The sequence below is a fragment of the Sus scrofa genome, chromosome 15 (genome assembly GCF_054392235.1).
Source record: "Sus scrofa isolate SSC_HxYL_T2T_F1_AM1 chromosome 15, Sscrofa_HxYL_maternal_Yorkshire_Landrace_v2.0, whole genome shotgun sequence".
In the NCBI taxonomy this organism is placed as follows: Eukaryota; Metazoa; Chordata; class Mammalia; order Artiodactyla; family Suidae; genus Sus; species Sus scrofa.
In genome coordinates this window covers 64,354,281-64,370,961 of record NC_139397.1, presented here as the reverse complement: position 1 = coordinate 64,370,961, position 16,681 = coordinate 64,354,281, and the positions used below count along the sequence as shown (strand labels likewise).

The window sequence follows — 16,681 nt, the reverse complement described above, 5'->3', positions numbered from 1 at the left end:
GTTGCAAGACAGCTTCTTACATCTATCTCTGAATAACTGTTGAGAATTCACTTGAAATGGAACAGTCCCAGAGCCAGCTTTCTTTGAGGGTAAAGGAAGGTGGAGGAGAAAAGAAAGGGAAAATGATGACAAAATCCATACAGAATGCCCACTTCACAGGCAGACCACCAAGGATGGACACTCAGCAATCGAGGAGCCTAGATATTTTCTCTCGTGTCTCGAGATTTGCTAGAATCTTAGCTAAGGAAGCTGTATGGGTTCTGCAGGCTAGAGGCTAGAAAACACATCCTAACCTTTAAATAATAAAAATGGATGTGAGGCTGCTATTTCCAAAAAACAATCTTCATGCCTCTTCTAAGGAGAATTAATATCCAGGGAGCTAGCATTACACAGGCCCTTGGAGGCAAAATATGATAAAGCTCCATCAGATTTTCTGGTTCCGGCCCAGCAGACATGTGCAGAGTCTGAATTTGAAGAGCCCTCAGAGCGAAGCTGGAGGGACCCAACACAGCCAAGTGGTGGGTGTTTAGGCTCCATTGCACTTAAGTCAATGACTCATGAAACTGCCCGCTAATATGAAGCTGAAAACAGCCCAGGGCCAGTTTAGCCATGAACAAGCTGTATACGGTTTGTTAGTAGCAGGTGTTCCTCCTCAGGGCAATATGGAAGATAAGCTGTTTATGTCCCTCCAAGAGAACCAAAGTCATGCTCCCACTCTAAGCATTGGGGTGGTGACAAGAGGCATTGTTCTAGGCAAGGGGTGAGTTTGCTCTGGTCTTTGAAGGAATAGATTTCCCTCCTTTAAGCTAATGTAGTTTCTGTAAAGACAGACATGCCTAATCCCCTTTACCGCTGAATCCCCTTCATGGGTCTGCCTCAAACAGTATTGAAAACAACTGGAAATGTCAGAACCCCTGGATGTGATATTCTCATAATTTGAGAAAATGAAATTAAGGGTAGGATTTTATCTAATTCTTAAGAGCATCCTTTAAGTACTTAACTATTGCTTTTCAATCATGTGTGAGGTTTTATTCAAATACATATTGAGTGTTTTGTAAAGGTATTAACAAGTTCCCCTTTCCCCCTTTAGGATTAGCACTGTGGTCTGTTTCTCTTGGAACAAATAGTGGTCATTCTCCTTTACCCTCAGGATTCTTTTTTTTTTTTTTTTTTTTTTTTTTAGGGCCACACCCACAGCATATAAAAGTTCCCAGGCTTTGGCTGGAATCAGAGCTGCAGCTGCCGGCCAACGCCACAGCCACAGCTACAACCACATGGGATCCGAGCCACATCTGCAGCCTACACCACAGCTCACGGTAACACCAGATCTCTGACCCACTGAGCAAGGCCAAGGATCAAACCTGGGTCCTCATGGATACCAGTCGGGTTTGTTACTGCTGAGCCACAGTGGGAACTCCACCCTGAGGATTCCTGAACATGTTTCAGTGTCATTGAAGAGAAACATTAAATGAGATGTATTTTTCCATGCTCTATCCCAACTCAAAGTTGAGATTTGATTTTGCAGTTTTCCTGGCCAAATATGAGAAACTGTCAGAGCCTTATCAGAAATGAAGCTGGAGAACTGCAGTCTATATCTGGTTTTATTCTTATTCGACAACTTCCAGGGAGTTCTGTAGGCTCCAGGGCTTAAATATGTTTTCTAAAGAGGGAAGAATCCTTGCTAGTCCCTTTCAGAAGCCGGATAATGGAAAAGGCAAAAGGAAAAATTTTGAAGGGGATTTTCTTGCCATATTAATTGCCCCCCCCAAAAAAAATTAATGCCCCACTCTGAGGGCATAACATAATGGAACTCAACATGTTTTCAACTGTGTCTTTTCCTTTTGGGCTCCCCATATCAGCTTACTTTCATTTGAAGGCACAGGGGGAAGGGTGGCAATAGGCTGAGGAGACTTAACGGTGGGCGTCTTTTGCTTATTCTTTAGGAAGCAACACAGACTTGCTTTATTCTGAAAGCTGCTTTGCTGTCTGTCGAGTACCCAGTGAGGTTGGAATTTGGGAATGAAAGCTTGATGAACGGACCAAACGCTTATGCTGTGTCCAATTACTGCTGTTCAGTATAAATGGCTTTTCTCTTCTATTTGCATTTAAAGAACCATATGGAGGGTTGGTTTGGGTCACATAAGAGGCTTTCATTAAATAAGACAATTAGGGTGATAGCGGGGATATTAATGTTTTTGTTCATTATGACCGTGTTTCAATTCCCCACTTGGTACTATATAGTAGGCTCACGCACAGTTCGTGTAATGATGTTTCCCGATTTATTACAAGCAGCTTAACTTAGTTTTCACTTTCTGTGCTGCCAACCTACTCAGAGAGAAGATATTTTTCAAATATGCTTTTTTAGAAAAAGTTGACTTAGATATAAATGGCAACAGTTTATAGACTATAAACATACTTGCTGCCTTAATGACACAGTGTTCCCTTCTGCTTGGAAGTGTTGGGTGACATCCTGAATCCTGAATGAAAATATGGCATGTACCTGCAGTGAGACATCATCTATGCTAAGGATGTTGTGCTGCAGCTCAGACGTGGTCCCCTGCTAGATTTTATTACACATGAAATTCATTCTCACAATTAGTTACAAAGAAGAGCTTATAGCTTTCAAACAGGCATATCAGCCCCCTGGTAGCATGGCTCTGAGTATTTTAGTTAAAAATAAAAGCCTTGGGAGTTCCTGTCATGGCTCAGCAGTTAACAAACCAGACTAGCATCCATGAGGATGAGGGTTCAATCCCTGGCCTCACTCAGTGTGTTAAAGATCCATTATTGCCGTGAGCTGTGGCATAAGCCGGCAGCTGCAGCTCCAATTGGACCCCTAGCCTGGGAACCTCCATGTGCTGTGGGTGCAGCACTGAAAAAAAAAAAAAAAAAAAAAAAGAAACAAGAAAAAAAGTCTTGGAGTTCCTGCTGTGGCACAGCAGGATCAGCGGCACCTCTGCAGCACCAGGACACAGGTTTAATCCCCAGCCCAGCATAGTGAATTGAAGCTGTTGACACATCTGTGACATAGGTTGCACTGCAGCTTGGATCTGCCTGGCCTGGGAACTCCATATGCCAAGGGGCAGTCAAAAAAAAAGTAGAAATAAAAGCTTAGTTATCTGGAGTTTTGAATGAAAGGGAACCCCTTATAGGCCACACACAGCTATAACTAAGAATGCTAAGCCAGGCAGACACCAGCTGAATGAAGTACATGGCCCTTGGTAGAAATTCTGTGTGCATGTCCCTGAGGCCAGAACAGAGCCTCAGACCTGTCCCTTCCCCCATTACTTGCATCTAATCTTTTTGTTAACTGATTGAGGATTTCAATGTTACTATTCCCTAATACGTTTGTATTCGAATACTGCTTTCAAGTACTGAAGAAAGGGTGGTATCTTTAAATTCACACTGGATACCTAGAGACTTCTCATAAAAGGAGCCCTGTGTTACAACAGCATATAAAGACTTATATGGCAGAATTTATCGTGGGCCTCAATTCTCCTGTCTCTGGACCCCCAAAAGCAAAGAGAAGGTAAAAAACTATTCCCAGAAATTCTCAAATCAAACCTAATTGCCATTATTAAATAGTCATTAGTTTGAAGATTTATTTTGAAAATTAAGATTCTCTATAAAAATGCAGTGTTTGGAGTTCCAATTGGGTTAAGAACCCAGTGGTTTAACAACCAGATTAGAATCCTTGAGGACACAGGTACAATCCCTGGCCTCACTCAGTGGATTAAGGATCCAGCATTGCCATGAGCTGTGACGTAGGTCACAGATGTGGCTTGGATCTGGCATTGCTGTGGCTGTGGTGTAGGCCGGCAGCTGCAGCTTCAATTCAACCCCTAGTGTGGTAATTTCCATATGCCGCAGGCGCAGGCCTAAAAAGACCAAAAAAAAAAAAAAAAGTGTTTTTTGACCTGTACACACCTGTACAAGTTGGCCTGTGTCTAGTTAGTGAAATTTCTAGTAAAGATTGATGTTCCCAAGTGTTCCCCAGGCTTCCACATAAAAGCATGGGGTTTTAATTCAGAAGAGGGGACAACAGTGATAAGAAAATCCCAGTGAAATGAACTTAGTCATGGTAATGAAACCACCCCTCAGGTGCCCAGGTGAATAGAAAGCATGTGGGCTCAACAAAACAAAATTCAGTTTAATAAACTCACTACTCAATGCATTTACGTGGATAAATCTATTTAGCTCTCTTAGCATGTGGTTTTTACAGTTTATCTGTACTCTTTCAGTGAGAATTCCCAAGGAAAAGATGAAGTCATTGAGTCTACAGGGCTTAGGACAGTAGAGTGGTTCTGAAGTAAACTAAAATTTAGAGAGTAGGTAATCTTATCTATACACAGTATACAGCATCTTCACCAACACCACAAAAAGGTAAATCTTACTTTTCAGAATTACCTCAGTTGATCAGAATTTGAAAAAGGTTCAGTGCATAAAAAAGCAACAATTTGAAGCATCTAAGACCAAGATAATAAACATTCACTCTTTAAATATTTTTCAGAGAGAAAGGGAAAAAATCGCTGTTTTGAGCCATTTACCTGAATTTCAGGATGACTGTTTTTGCCAAATGTCTTTTCCTTTCAAAAAAAAAAATTAAAGAAATCAAAGACATCCCAAAAATCAAATATTGCTATGAATTCTATTCTCAAAGATAAACAATGTTCCCTGAATTGTGTATGCATTTACTTGCTGGTGCCCAAATGTACCAGCATTATAATGAAGAGACATGAGTCACACCAATTGGGATCAGAATATTTTCAAAAGGGTGGCATGAAGATAACCAGATGGATATATGGTACACCCATTTTTCACACACACACACACAAAACATGATGCATTTGCACTCAGGTAAGCAACAAAATCCAGCTATCTTTGAGAAATAGCCTGTAGCATTAGAATTATAGGCTCTTTTGTCTGGGAATTATTCTGGTATATACAGATAAGTGAGGTTTAATAGGAGAGCCCTCTATCATCAAGCTGAATAATTTTTTAATAAGGCTGCTCCTATATATATATCTACTAAAATGAAGTAGAATTTGAGATTTGCATGTGCTGCTGAGCGTACCCTGTTTCAGTTTGGAGCATCGATCTGAAGCCTGCTTTGGGGAACACATTTCACTTGCTACTTTATGTTCAGAGACCAGTGCCAAGGGAGAGTTCTATGTCTGCCCCTTTCATCATTTAGTTTCCTGTAGCCCTGGGTGCCTAGTCTACAAATCAGGGCATTTGCAGGCCTTCTCAGAACCAAGGGGCTAGCAAGATCTGCTTTTCCTCCTCTAGGCAGTTGTACTTATAACACCTTTGCACTGCAACTGGATTCATGAATATTTTGAATAGTGTTGGGACAGAGATGTATTGCCAACTCCAAAACACATTCTGTATGCCTCTGCTAAAGTTTTGTTGTTGTGCTTTCATGCCCAGATCTTCTAGTCATGTCTTGAAATGTCAAAGTTCCCCAATTATCAAGGATCTAAGTCTCAGAGTGCTTGGGGGTAGGGCATGTACCTCGGGGACTCAGCAACATCAGCCTTCTAGGTGCTTGTTTTCAGATGCAGCACAAAACAAAAGATCAGTCTCAGAGTTCCTGTCATGGCTCAGTAGTTAACGAATGTGACTAACATCCATGAGGATGCAGGTTTGATCCCTGACTTTGCTCAATGGGTTAAGCACCCAGCATTGCCATGAGCTGTGGTGTAGGTCACAAATGCGGCTCACATGTGGCCTAGGCCAGCGGCTACAGCTCTGATTCATTCCCTAGCCTGGGAATCTCCATATGCTGTGGGTGTGCCCCCCCCCAAAAAAAAATCAGTCTCATCCCTCATCCTCTCTTAAATGGCTACTATATCTGGAACTCTAGTTTGGGTTATCAGACAATATGGGACAGGGTCAACACTACGGCCCACGGCCAAATCTGGCCCACCACTTGCTTTTTTTTTTTTTTGTCTTTTTGCCATTTCTTGGGCCGCTCCCACAGCATATGGAGTTTCCCAGGCTAGGGGTCCAATTGGAGCTGTAGCCACCAGACTACGCCAGAGCCACAGCAACTTGGGATCCGAGCCGTGTCTGCAACTTACACCACAGCTCACGGCAACGCCAGATCCTTTAACCCACTGAGCAAAGCCAGGGACCGAACCTGCAACCTCATGGTTCCTAGTCAGATTCGTTAACCACTGCGCCACAACAGGAACTCCACCACTTGCTTTTTATAGCCCAAGAGCTAGAATGGTTTTAGGAATTTTAAATGGTCAGGAAAAGGACTTCCTGTCGTAGCACAGCGGAAACGAATCCGAGCAGGAGCCATGAGGTTTCGGGTTCGATTTCTAGCCTTGCTCAGTGGGTTAAGGATCCGGCATTGCCATGAGCTGTGGTGTAGGTCACAGACAGGGCTCAGATCTGGCATTGCTGTGGCTGTGACGTAAGCCGGCAGCTATAGCTCTGATTAGACCCCTAGCCTGGGAACCTCCATATGCCTCGGGTGTGGCCATAAAACGACAAAAGACAAAAAAATATAATTTTTTTTAAATGGTCATGAAAAGAGGAATATTGTGTGATGTGTGCAAAACTGTACAGCATTCAAATTTCAGTGTTTCTAAATAAAGTTTTATTGGAACAAAGCCACACACGTTCACCTATGTCATGTCTACGACCACTTTCCCACTACCATGGCAAAGTTGAGTAGCTGCTGAAGAGACCAGATATGGGCCCTTCAGTCAAAAGTATTTGCTATCTGGACCTCCAAAAACTAATTTGTCAACCCCTGGTATAGAAGCAAGGGTAGCTTTGGGGTTAACAGGATCCACAAAAATTCCAGTCCCTCCCGCAGACACTAGTCCACTGTTGTTCAATAGCAAATAGACAATATAAATCCTTAATACTATGATGAGAAATCTGTGCTTTTCTTATTGTTGCGCTTGCCAGCATTATTTTTCTTTGGAAATGACAATGGAGAACCTGAAGAATTATTTACCCATGCCAGGAACAAAATATATGTCGGTGGTCACTATTCACATAAATTACATGGAAAGAGATTAATACATAGCCACTCGGAATCCACTCACACAGTCACTCAGTTTTTGCCTCTTTCTCACATCCTCCTCCAGTTTATATCTACCTGAATGCTGGTTGAAGTCGATGAATTTATTGACAGACCTGGAGATATAGCAACTTTCCTTACAAACAGCTCCCTACAACTAGGAAGAAGTGGCAATCTTCAAAACAATGAATAAAAGGAAAAGGATCTCATCAACTACAGAAGCAGTGTTTGCTTTGCCATTTCTATTAGTGTAGAAATAACTATATTTGATTCCAGGGCTAGATGCAGAAGGGAGCGCTGGGTAAAAGGAAGAATAGAGAAAAGAAACTGGAGCGAATATTTTAAGCTGGTCTTTTCCCTCTCAATTTAAGATTCAGATGTAGTACAGTATATATAGTTCCCTAACAATTATGCTCTTTGGCCACCAACTAGCCTAAAGCAGTCCCTTAAGACCTTTGAATAAAGTAGCACTTTATTCAGTTGAAATTTCTATGTGCGTGTTGCTTGTAAATGATAATGTGCCCTTAAAAGCTTGTCTTCTCTTCCAATTGCTCTTGACTGCATGAATTATGATTATATGCAGAGTCTGGTAATGGAAAGTCATATCATCCTCAAAATAAGCAATTCTTGGTTGACTCTGGAGACCAAGTCTTTTCAACTCATCTGAATTTTACCAGAGGTGACCTTTCTATCCCTGCTGTAAAAGTCCCTGTGAAAAACTGTGACCTTCAGTCCTTTGTGTTGTCTTAAGTCTTTATCATAGCAAAGTTATTGTTCAAAAGGTTATCATTTGTTTTCCCTGAAGATCTCATATCTTCTGAAACAAGCTCCTAGCAATTACGCAGTTGATAGATACTGAATAAATATCAGTCTTCATATAGGAAGTGCCATTGCAGACTCAAAATGATTCCATGATCCTTCCCTTTCAGGGGCCAGAAATCACACAGAAAGAAAAGCTCACACACATGAAATATATAAGCATTTCATGTGCATTTTATGCACATGAAAATTTCAACACAGTTATAAAGAGTTGAGAAAAGAAAGAAGTCATTTTGAGCAAAGGCAAGATGAGCATTGCCTGCAATCCAGGCATTATAGGAGTGTGAGATCTTGATAAAGAAGGGAAGGGGGAAAGTGGGCATTTCCTAGTGAAAAAAATATACTAGGAGCTCCCATTGTGGCTCAGCGCAGAGGAATCTGACTAGCATCCATGAGGACACAAGTTCAATCCCTGGCTTAACTCAGTGGGTTAAGGATCTGGCATCTCCATGAGCTGTGGTGTAGGTCACAGATACGGCTTGGATCTGGCATTGCTGAGGGTGTGATGTAGGCCAGTGGCTACAGCTCCAATTCTGCCCGTAGCCTGGGAACCTCCCTATGCTGTGGGTGCAGCTCTAAAAAGACCAAAAAAAAAGAATACGCTGGATGAAAGCAAGAAGCAAAGTATTACCTAAATCAGCATTAAAGGCTCAAAGGACAAATGAATATTGAAGGAAAAAATACATATGTATTGCCCTAGCTAGGTTGAGGCCAAAGGAAGACACTGAAAACAAGTAGATTCCTAGTGATTGAAGAAATAGAACACAGAGTATTAGAGTTTGGAGACATGAAGAGTTATAAGGTTTCTGCTATGATTCCTGCCATAAAGTGATAGAGCATAACTTAAATACAAATAATATGAAGAGAGAGGAAGAGTGAACCTCATGAGCTTGTCAAAAAGGAAGAAGCATAGAGAAGACACAAATATAAATGTCCTCATTTGAGAGATCGGAAGGACAGTTGTAACCACTGGGATGTTTGTTAGAGTTAGAATGGGGCCCAGTGAGAGGCATGGAGATTTTATCAACTCCTGAGACACTGAGTTTGAAGAGATGGAGAGATCTAACTGGAGCAGCCCCAAGGTCATTTAGAGGTCTGTGACCCAGCTCCTATTAACCTATAAGGAGGTGCTGATTCAGACACTGCCCACTTGGAGTTGATAATGGCTCACTTAGTGTATGGGCTCACCAAGGAAGGAAAGAAGAAATCACAGATAACATCTTGACAGCCCTCACATTTACCTTGGGAGAGATAAAGGGGGGAATCCGTTTTTAAAAAAATAGCAATGTGTTATATCATCATATAAGCTAATGAATTAACTTTTGAAGAGGGTGTTCAACAGAGAAACACACATGCATTTATTAACACACAATTCAAGGAAGATGGGGATTAGGAAATGACCTAGACGATAAGGTCATTGTAACCCTCCAAAGTGTAGTTTCAGTTGAGTATTGAGATATGAACTGCAGTCTCCAGACCTGCCTTAGTGGAGCTTTTTATTCCCATTGTAATAACACCTGTTACAGTTCATTTCTCCTTCCCTTATGATGATTTGTGTTTCTTTCCTATTTTTATTTTTGTATTTTGTTTCTTCCACTTCTCCCTGTCTAGGAATTTATCCTATTTTGCTACACAAAGTAGCCCATCTGCTGTCATTTTGAACCTGTGGGAAGCTCGTCATCAGCACGATGGTGACCTTGACTCCCTGGCCTGTGCCCTTGAAGAGATTGGGAGGACACACACGAAACTCTCCAACATGACGGAATCGCAGCTGGAGGAAGCTGACTTCAACTACAGCAGGCAAAATGGACTCTAATCCACTTCCTCTGGTGAGGACCAGCTTCAGGACACTTGCTTTAAATGGGAAAGAAAGAGGCAGCTCTCTGCCCAGTGGCGTTTGGGGAATTCAGCCTTCATTTACAATCAGTGAGCATCCCTGATTGAAGAAACTGAATTTTGTGTAGGTGAAATATGTTAATAGGGAAAAGTACAAGCTCCCTTAGGTAAAAGAGGGTTCTGTCTCCTCTGAATCCACACTTGGGTTTACACTTGATGGACTTCTCAGATTTGGAGTGGCAAGGAAAAAAGTGAGGATTTATCTAGACAAAGGTAACTGGAAAAGATGAGCTACAGCACAGCTGTAAAGGACAAGACTGAACAAGTGCATGTTTTGTTAGATTTTTAATGATGTGCCCCAAAGGGCCAGCTGATTCTGGTACCAGACTGTCAGTTTTCTACCAACTGGCATCTTGGGGTGTCGGCAGTCATTGCCAACTGGCTTTTAGAAGTGAAAGAGAGTTGCCGACTCATTTGTAGGACTTCAACAATGTCAAGGAGGGCATGTAGAATTTTGAATCTGAGTACCCCACACCAGCACCAATTCCCTATCTATCCCAGCCACTTAAAAGAAACAAGATCAAGAGGTTAGATGGACCACAAGCTAGTTCTTGCAGCATACCCCACCTTCATTTTTTTCAAAGACAAACCTGCCCACATTCTTTCTTCCCCTTCCACACCCATGACCACAGGGGAGAGGTTTCAAGGACCATAGACTTTTCAATGTGGAAATTTTTTTCTAACTCAACAAAGCAGGGCTATCTCTGTTCCCAGCTAAGCCTCTCAAATCATAAACGCTCTTGGAAGAACACAGCTTATTGCAAAGATTTAGAGACAAGAGGGGTCAATTTGGGTCCAAGGAAACATAGGAACTGTATATGCCCAAGGCCTCAAATAAGCTGTCCTTCTAGGATGCAGGTGCTGATTGAGTTACCCAATGTTGTTGCTATGGAGGGATGAGGGGCTTTACTGTACTTTTATGATGCATTTCTTGAATTTTCTAACCTTTTGGTACTATGTTATCACAACATATCTCCACAGGACTGTAACTCATCCTCGTTTGGCCTCTTGCAAAATTAGCAGATGGTCTTTTCTGTAAATGGTATCAGAATACTCAATAGGACTCTACCACTGTGTCCCAGAGACCACATGCATTGTTGAGAGAGCCTCCAGGCTCTGATCATTCAACCTCACCAAGTACACTCTAACTAAAGGCCCATTAACCTACTGCTGTATGTTTTCCCTGAGAGGCAATGCAATTGTGGAGAATTGAAATCTACAGATAATATCAGATCCCCATCTTAACACTCTACTTGCATCTTTTATCCTATTTAAATCCTTTTTGACAAGATGTCCTTATAAACTCAAGATGAACAGATTTTCTCCTGCTCATTTTCTAGAGGATGTTGTAATTAACTGCCCAGGATCGGCACAACCAAAGTGAAGAATCTAGATTAGCCACAAGACTGATCAGCTAGAGATTGGCTCCGTTAGAATAAAAGTGGGGAATGGGGGAGGCAGGGAGTACCTCGCAGTAGGGATATTATCACCTTTTTTAAACTATGTTTTTGTAGATTCTGTGTTTAAGAAAAGTGTTGTGAATCTCTGCCTCAGTGAAAAAGACCTAGGAGTTCCCACTGTGGCACAGTCAGTTAAGAATCCAACTGCAGCGGCTCAGGTTACTGCAGCGGTACTGGTTCGATCCCCAGCCCAGCACAGTGGGTTAAAGGATCTGGAATTACTACAGCTATAGCTCAGATTCAGTCCTTGACCTGGGAAATTCCACATGCCATGAGCGTGGATGTTAAAAAAAAAGAAAGAAAAAAAGAAAAGAAAAGACGGCCTAAAATAAAAATTTATGATACCCTGAATAAGGCATTAAAGAACCAGCTCTTGAATGTGTTGGCCATTTTCCCTAATGAATGTGTGCTACAGACGGTCCCCTGCATTTGAGAGAAGGCTTTGCTACAAGAAATTCAAAAGCATCTTGCTTTTCTCAGGAACCAAAGGCATATAATATGGAGCAACCCCATCCTTCTGGAATTGTTGAGCATATTTTCCAAATACCATACCTAGGTCAGGAAAACACCCATTTTACTAGTGTATTCAATTTGTTTATTCCTTCTAGGGAGTGGAAAAAAGCAAGCATGGAAATGTAAGTCATTTGACATCCTTGATAGAATGAGATAGAAGCAGAAGTAGATGGTGAATCACCCAGAATAAACCCAGAGGGTTGACCGGCATGGGTGGTATGCCAAAAGCACCTGCAAGAAACTATTGAATAAGAACGTACAAAAAACATGGTGTGGAGTGTATAATATCCATCTTGGAGGATTTTTGTTTTAACATCCTCCCCTTTTTTCCTCTTTCCTTCTAAGAAATTGGCCTTATAATTGTTTTATCTTTTCTGTGAATCCACACAGATATCTTTTTCAGATTTTTGATATATTTTTTATATTTTCAAACAGATGAAAAATGTTGTTTTCCCTAGAACCTACTTAGATTATTTTAATATAAGAACTTATTAGCAAGCCCTGAATGTCTGGAATTTCCTCACATGGCTTTTTTCTTCTTTTTTGACCTGGGTTTTATAAATGCCCTTGATCATTATATTATATCGGGTTATAAAGGAAGCAAAGGAACATGATTCTCTTCGGATTTCAGCCCAAGGTTCAAATCCATCTTTCAGTCTGTTATGTTCCCTCTTTACATCTCTTATTTCTGCTAGGATCCTAAGCAGTATTTCTTCAGGTTTCCTACAGTATGAAATTCAGCGCCCACTGCATGTCAGTACTGGGCAGTATTTTACACTGGAATTCCAAAGAGAACTCATGTTTTTGAGATTTACAGACCTGTGTTGTGTGTGGGGTGGAGGGGTGGCAGGCAGGGAGGAGTATGAAATTGCAGATCAGATAGACTTAGCTGGCACTTAAACTTACAATTACTCACTGCAACCTAAACCCTTTTTCTATTTTAATATTTTCCTGTCACAATACACACACACACAAATGCCTCTTGAAAGAGATTCACTCATCGGTCCTAGTGGAAAAATGAAATAAAAAATTAAAAGTGGTCTTTAATACTTCGTGGGTTACTTAAAAATTTTACAAAACATCCCACATATATAATGCCACATCTTTCATTCCTCAAAAGCATTTAAGTCTAATTGTCCTGCTTTGAGCAGGACTTAAAATGATACCACCAAAATGGTGCACTTCACGGCCTCACCAGACTGCAACATTGTAAAGTGAATTTACAGTTTTTACAGCATGGATTGAGCAGTCTTAGTGGTTTACATTAAAATCCTTTAAGTCAAAAGGAAGCTCGGTCTGTGGATTTAAATGCAAACTTCATTTACTGGTGCAGGAAGTCCCATAAAATTCAGATGTACTCCCACAAAAATTTTATTGGCTTTTTTGTAAGAGATGAATAGGAATTGACACAGTTCTCTTGAAAGAGGAGAACTTTGCTCTTTATGATTTTTATCTCCAATTGCAGGTGTTCTCCTATGCTGTGGTCCTTGGCTTTTCCTTTTAGTTGACTTTGAGAGGGGGTATGAAGTCAAATCACTAAAACAGGGTTCTCTTTGGATTAAAAGTTCTGGATTTATTGCACCTGTTTCCCTGAGTAGAAATTCTCAACATCTGGGTTGATAAATATTAAAAGAGTAAAACTGATTGAAGGTGGTATTCTCCACTGGCCCAACTTCTGGCCAATCTGTGAATTTCAAGATGTTACTAAATCTTGATTTCCCTTTTTTGCCATTTTCTCTTCAATTTCTTAGTCCCTCTGTAAAGGTGTTGAGTCATAGAGCTATCAAATGTGTTGAAGTTCTCTCAAGGTCTCTGTTCCAGATCCGTGAAGGTCATAGGAACCATGAAGGAGCCGAGAAACGTGCTTTTCTGGCCCACTGTGTGGCCCATTTTCATTCATTTTCCTCATGAAACATTGCAGAGTTTGGAGCCCTTAGTAACTCCTATTGACTGGACTAGAAGTGACATCCACAGGAAATGGGAGAAAAAAATATTGTCCTACAGATAGTGACACATTTTATTATCCCTTTGGTGTGAGTTGCCATAGCGCCGTATTTGAAAAAAAAAAATGCTTTAGCCCAATGCTGAATGGCCACTGTTTTCCGCCGTTTCCACTGTTTTGTCTGCATAGTTTTCCTGAACTACAAGCAAAAAATGTATTTTGTCAAATGTCACAACGTGAAAATGTTACTAATCTTAGACGTGTTGCATATTTTGTGTTTCTTAACTTTCCAGACTCTTTCAAAAGCTGCAGTTATAAAGCTGTTTGGCTGTGTTGACAGCATGTGGTGTTTTTTGCAAAAGCAGTTCTAGGAGAGCCAGTGTCTACCACGGACTCCTCACATCCCCACCTTCAGGGTCATCAGCAGAATCAGAGATGGCCATTTGTATGATGTGATTTTTTTTTCCCAAAAGCAAAAAGGGGGTGGAAATCAGACCTGGCCATTAGTCACTAGTGTGTAGTACTGTGATCTGAAGTAGGAAATTTAACTCACATAGCATAATTGTGGTTTTTGAAGCAGCTCCTTTGATTTTTTCCTTTTGCTGTAAAGATCAAGGTTTTGGAATGTCCTCACGAGGTGGGCCTAAGGCAGTAGCATTAAACTCCATGTCTTAGAACCCACCCTCTATCTGAACCCAAAGATCAAAAGCTTCATGTTTAGGCCTAAGCTTAAAAATCTCCTCCCCCATCCCTAATATTGAGTTCTTACAAGGGGTATTCCCACCCCACCCCCCCAAAAAAAGTTGAATTAGAAAAACAGATCACTCAATTTGGAAATGTCATTCTGTGCGTGAATGGAAATGTGTGTTAAATACTTTTACAAGAGGCATGGTTGCAATGAAAACGTCTTTTTGCTTCAAATTGTTCTAACCACCCCTTAAAGTCTTTCCCTATCTCAAGCATTATCTACATCCAGATTCCCAAATTGGACCAAGTATGTAGGTCCCTTAAAATTGGATGGATATGGTAGGCAGAAATTTGACTGTGGTTCTGTTGAATCATGAAAAGGAAAGGTAATATTTGAGGAGAGTTTGTAAACAGAATATCATGCCTTCTGTCCCCATTACTGAAATGGACATTAGATTCAGAAATGGATCTAAGAATTCAGACATCCCTCCATTAGCAGCTCTAATGCTGAAGGGCAATCACCCCTTACCTGGAGGCTTCCATCTAAGCCTCAGAGGGTGACTAAAACATTTCAGTCAGAAACCTTTTTCCAAAGCCTGTGTTCTACATAGACTATGTTGGCCATTCCCATGCAAATTTCCAAGAGGGTGGGAAAAACTCAGTCTGTGGGAATTTGCTGGTCAGGAAAACAGTTTTCTCCTTTCCTAAATTGGACTAAAAACAGACTTAACATTTCTCATCTTTTAGAATTGCATCTACTTGGTGCATGCCATCCACTAAGTCTTGATCTAGAAATACTGCAGATATAAGCAGTTAGAGGAGAATTAAAAAAAAAAAAATAATTACTATTATTTACCTCCATTTTTGTATGGAAGAATTTTCAAAGCAGACTTCATTTTGTTCTGTTTATTTTGGGGAGTGTGTGTGTGTGTGTGTGAGTCAGGGATTGGGGGGGGGTGATTCTTTCCAGTGATTCATATCTCAAACCCATTCCACTCTCAACTTTCATTTGATGTGTTCAAAGTCGGGAAAAAAAAAAAAAAAGCCGAACTGAATACTTAATTTGACATGAAGCTGAAGGAGTGAACAAGCCAGAGGGGAGAGTTTGAATAAAGCATGGCCTTGGCTTCATACCACACTTTTTGTGCCTTGTATTATCAATGTAAATTCTGAATGTTGTACAGTAAATACTTGGATGGACTTCTTAGAAAAGGCTGCACTGGCTTCTTTTTCAGCACATGTACATATCTATAAATATATATACATATATATTTGGTAATGCCAAACAGCTGTGTTATATTGTATTGAACAAAATGGACAGTTTGGATGTTTTATGTAGAGTTTGCAAAAAAAAAAAAACAAAAAAACTGGATGGTTACAGACTTTTCAAGATAAATGTACAGACATAAATTACTGCATATCAGTTATTTATGAATAAAGAGTCTTTTATTGACATTTTAGGATACTCCACGAGTGGAACTTTGACGTCCCATTGAGGACCCTGTCTACACATTTCCTGCCTCATACAAGCATCCTTGTTCATGTCAAGGACAGTTTCCAAATATCTGTTCATGTATTGAACCTAACTTCTCCTCTGCCCTCAAGACAGAGATACAGTGAGGCAAATGGAAGCAAAGATGAGATGGCCTTCTAACATCCCTCCCTCACCCCGCCACCCCACACACACACATACCACCTTCTTTGGGATACAGTTTTATATATTCTGAGATACTAGCCACACCATAGTTGGGGTGCTTTCACCTTACTCCCCCAACACTTGCATTGTTTATACAGATGCTAAATATTCTTCACCTCTCCCTGGGAAACTGTTAAGAAAAGAAGTACAATATTGCGCATTTCAAATACATCTGGACTGAATCTGTTTTCAATATTTTTTTAAATGCTGAAAGCTCCCCAGAATTTAATCATAACCACTTAGAATGGGTCAGAGTCATTATAGATGGCACGATTTATTAGAAGGTGGTTTCCAGTCTCATTCAACTGATTATAAATGAAAGGTCAAAAATTGGCCTAAACTGGTGTTTTCCAAAATTTGGATTTTTCAACCATTTTCATAGAAAGTTAACAGGATTGTCTCCTCTAAACTAAATTGGAAATCTATGGAATCAAACGAAACCTCATTCTCTACTCTAGATTACTGAAAACTTATATATATAACAGATTTAGTGATGGATCTTTATGAGAGTTGTATATGCAACATTTCCTGACAAGGGATCATCTTATGAGACTAGCAAGGATGGGTGAGAATATTCATAAAATGACTGAGTGGTTTCAAATATTTCTGACTCTTTTAAGATAGGC

At 40.6% G+C, this 16,681-nt stretch overlaps 1 protein-coding gene across 16 annotated transcripts in view; it reads left to right on the top strand.

Annotated features, from left to right (window-relative positions):
* The window catches only part of UNC5D (unc-5 netrin receptor D), a 613,063-nt gene extending 597,492 nt beyond the window's left edge, over positions 1-15,571 (top strand). For 15 of the 16 annotated variants that reach the window (XM_021076135.2, XM_021076133.2, XM_085000051.1 and 12 more), the window contains one exon: positions 9,473-11,552. In XM_021076135.2, coding sequence (XP_020931794.1) covers positions 9,473-9,677 — 205 coding nt within the window. In that variant the 3' untranslated portion in view covers positions 9,678-11,552. Of the gene's footprint in view, positions 1-9,472 lie in introns of all 16 variants that reach the window. The other variant, XM_021076125.2, reaches the window with a different exon arrangement.
* The last annotated feature ends 1,110 nt before the right edge of the window (positions 15,572-16,681 follow it).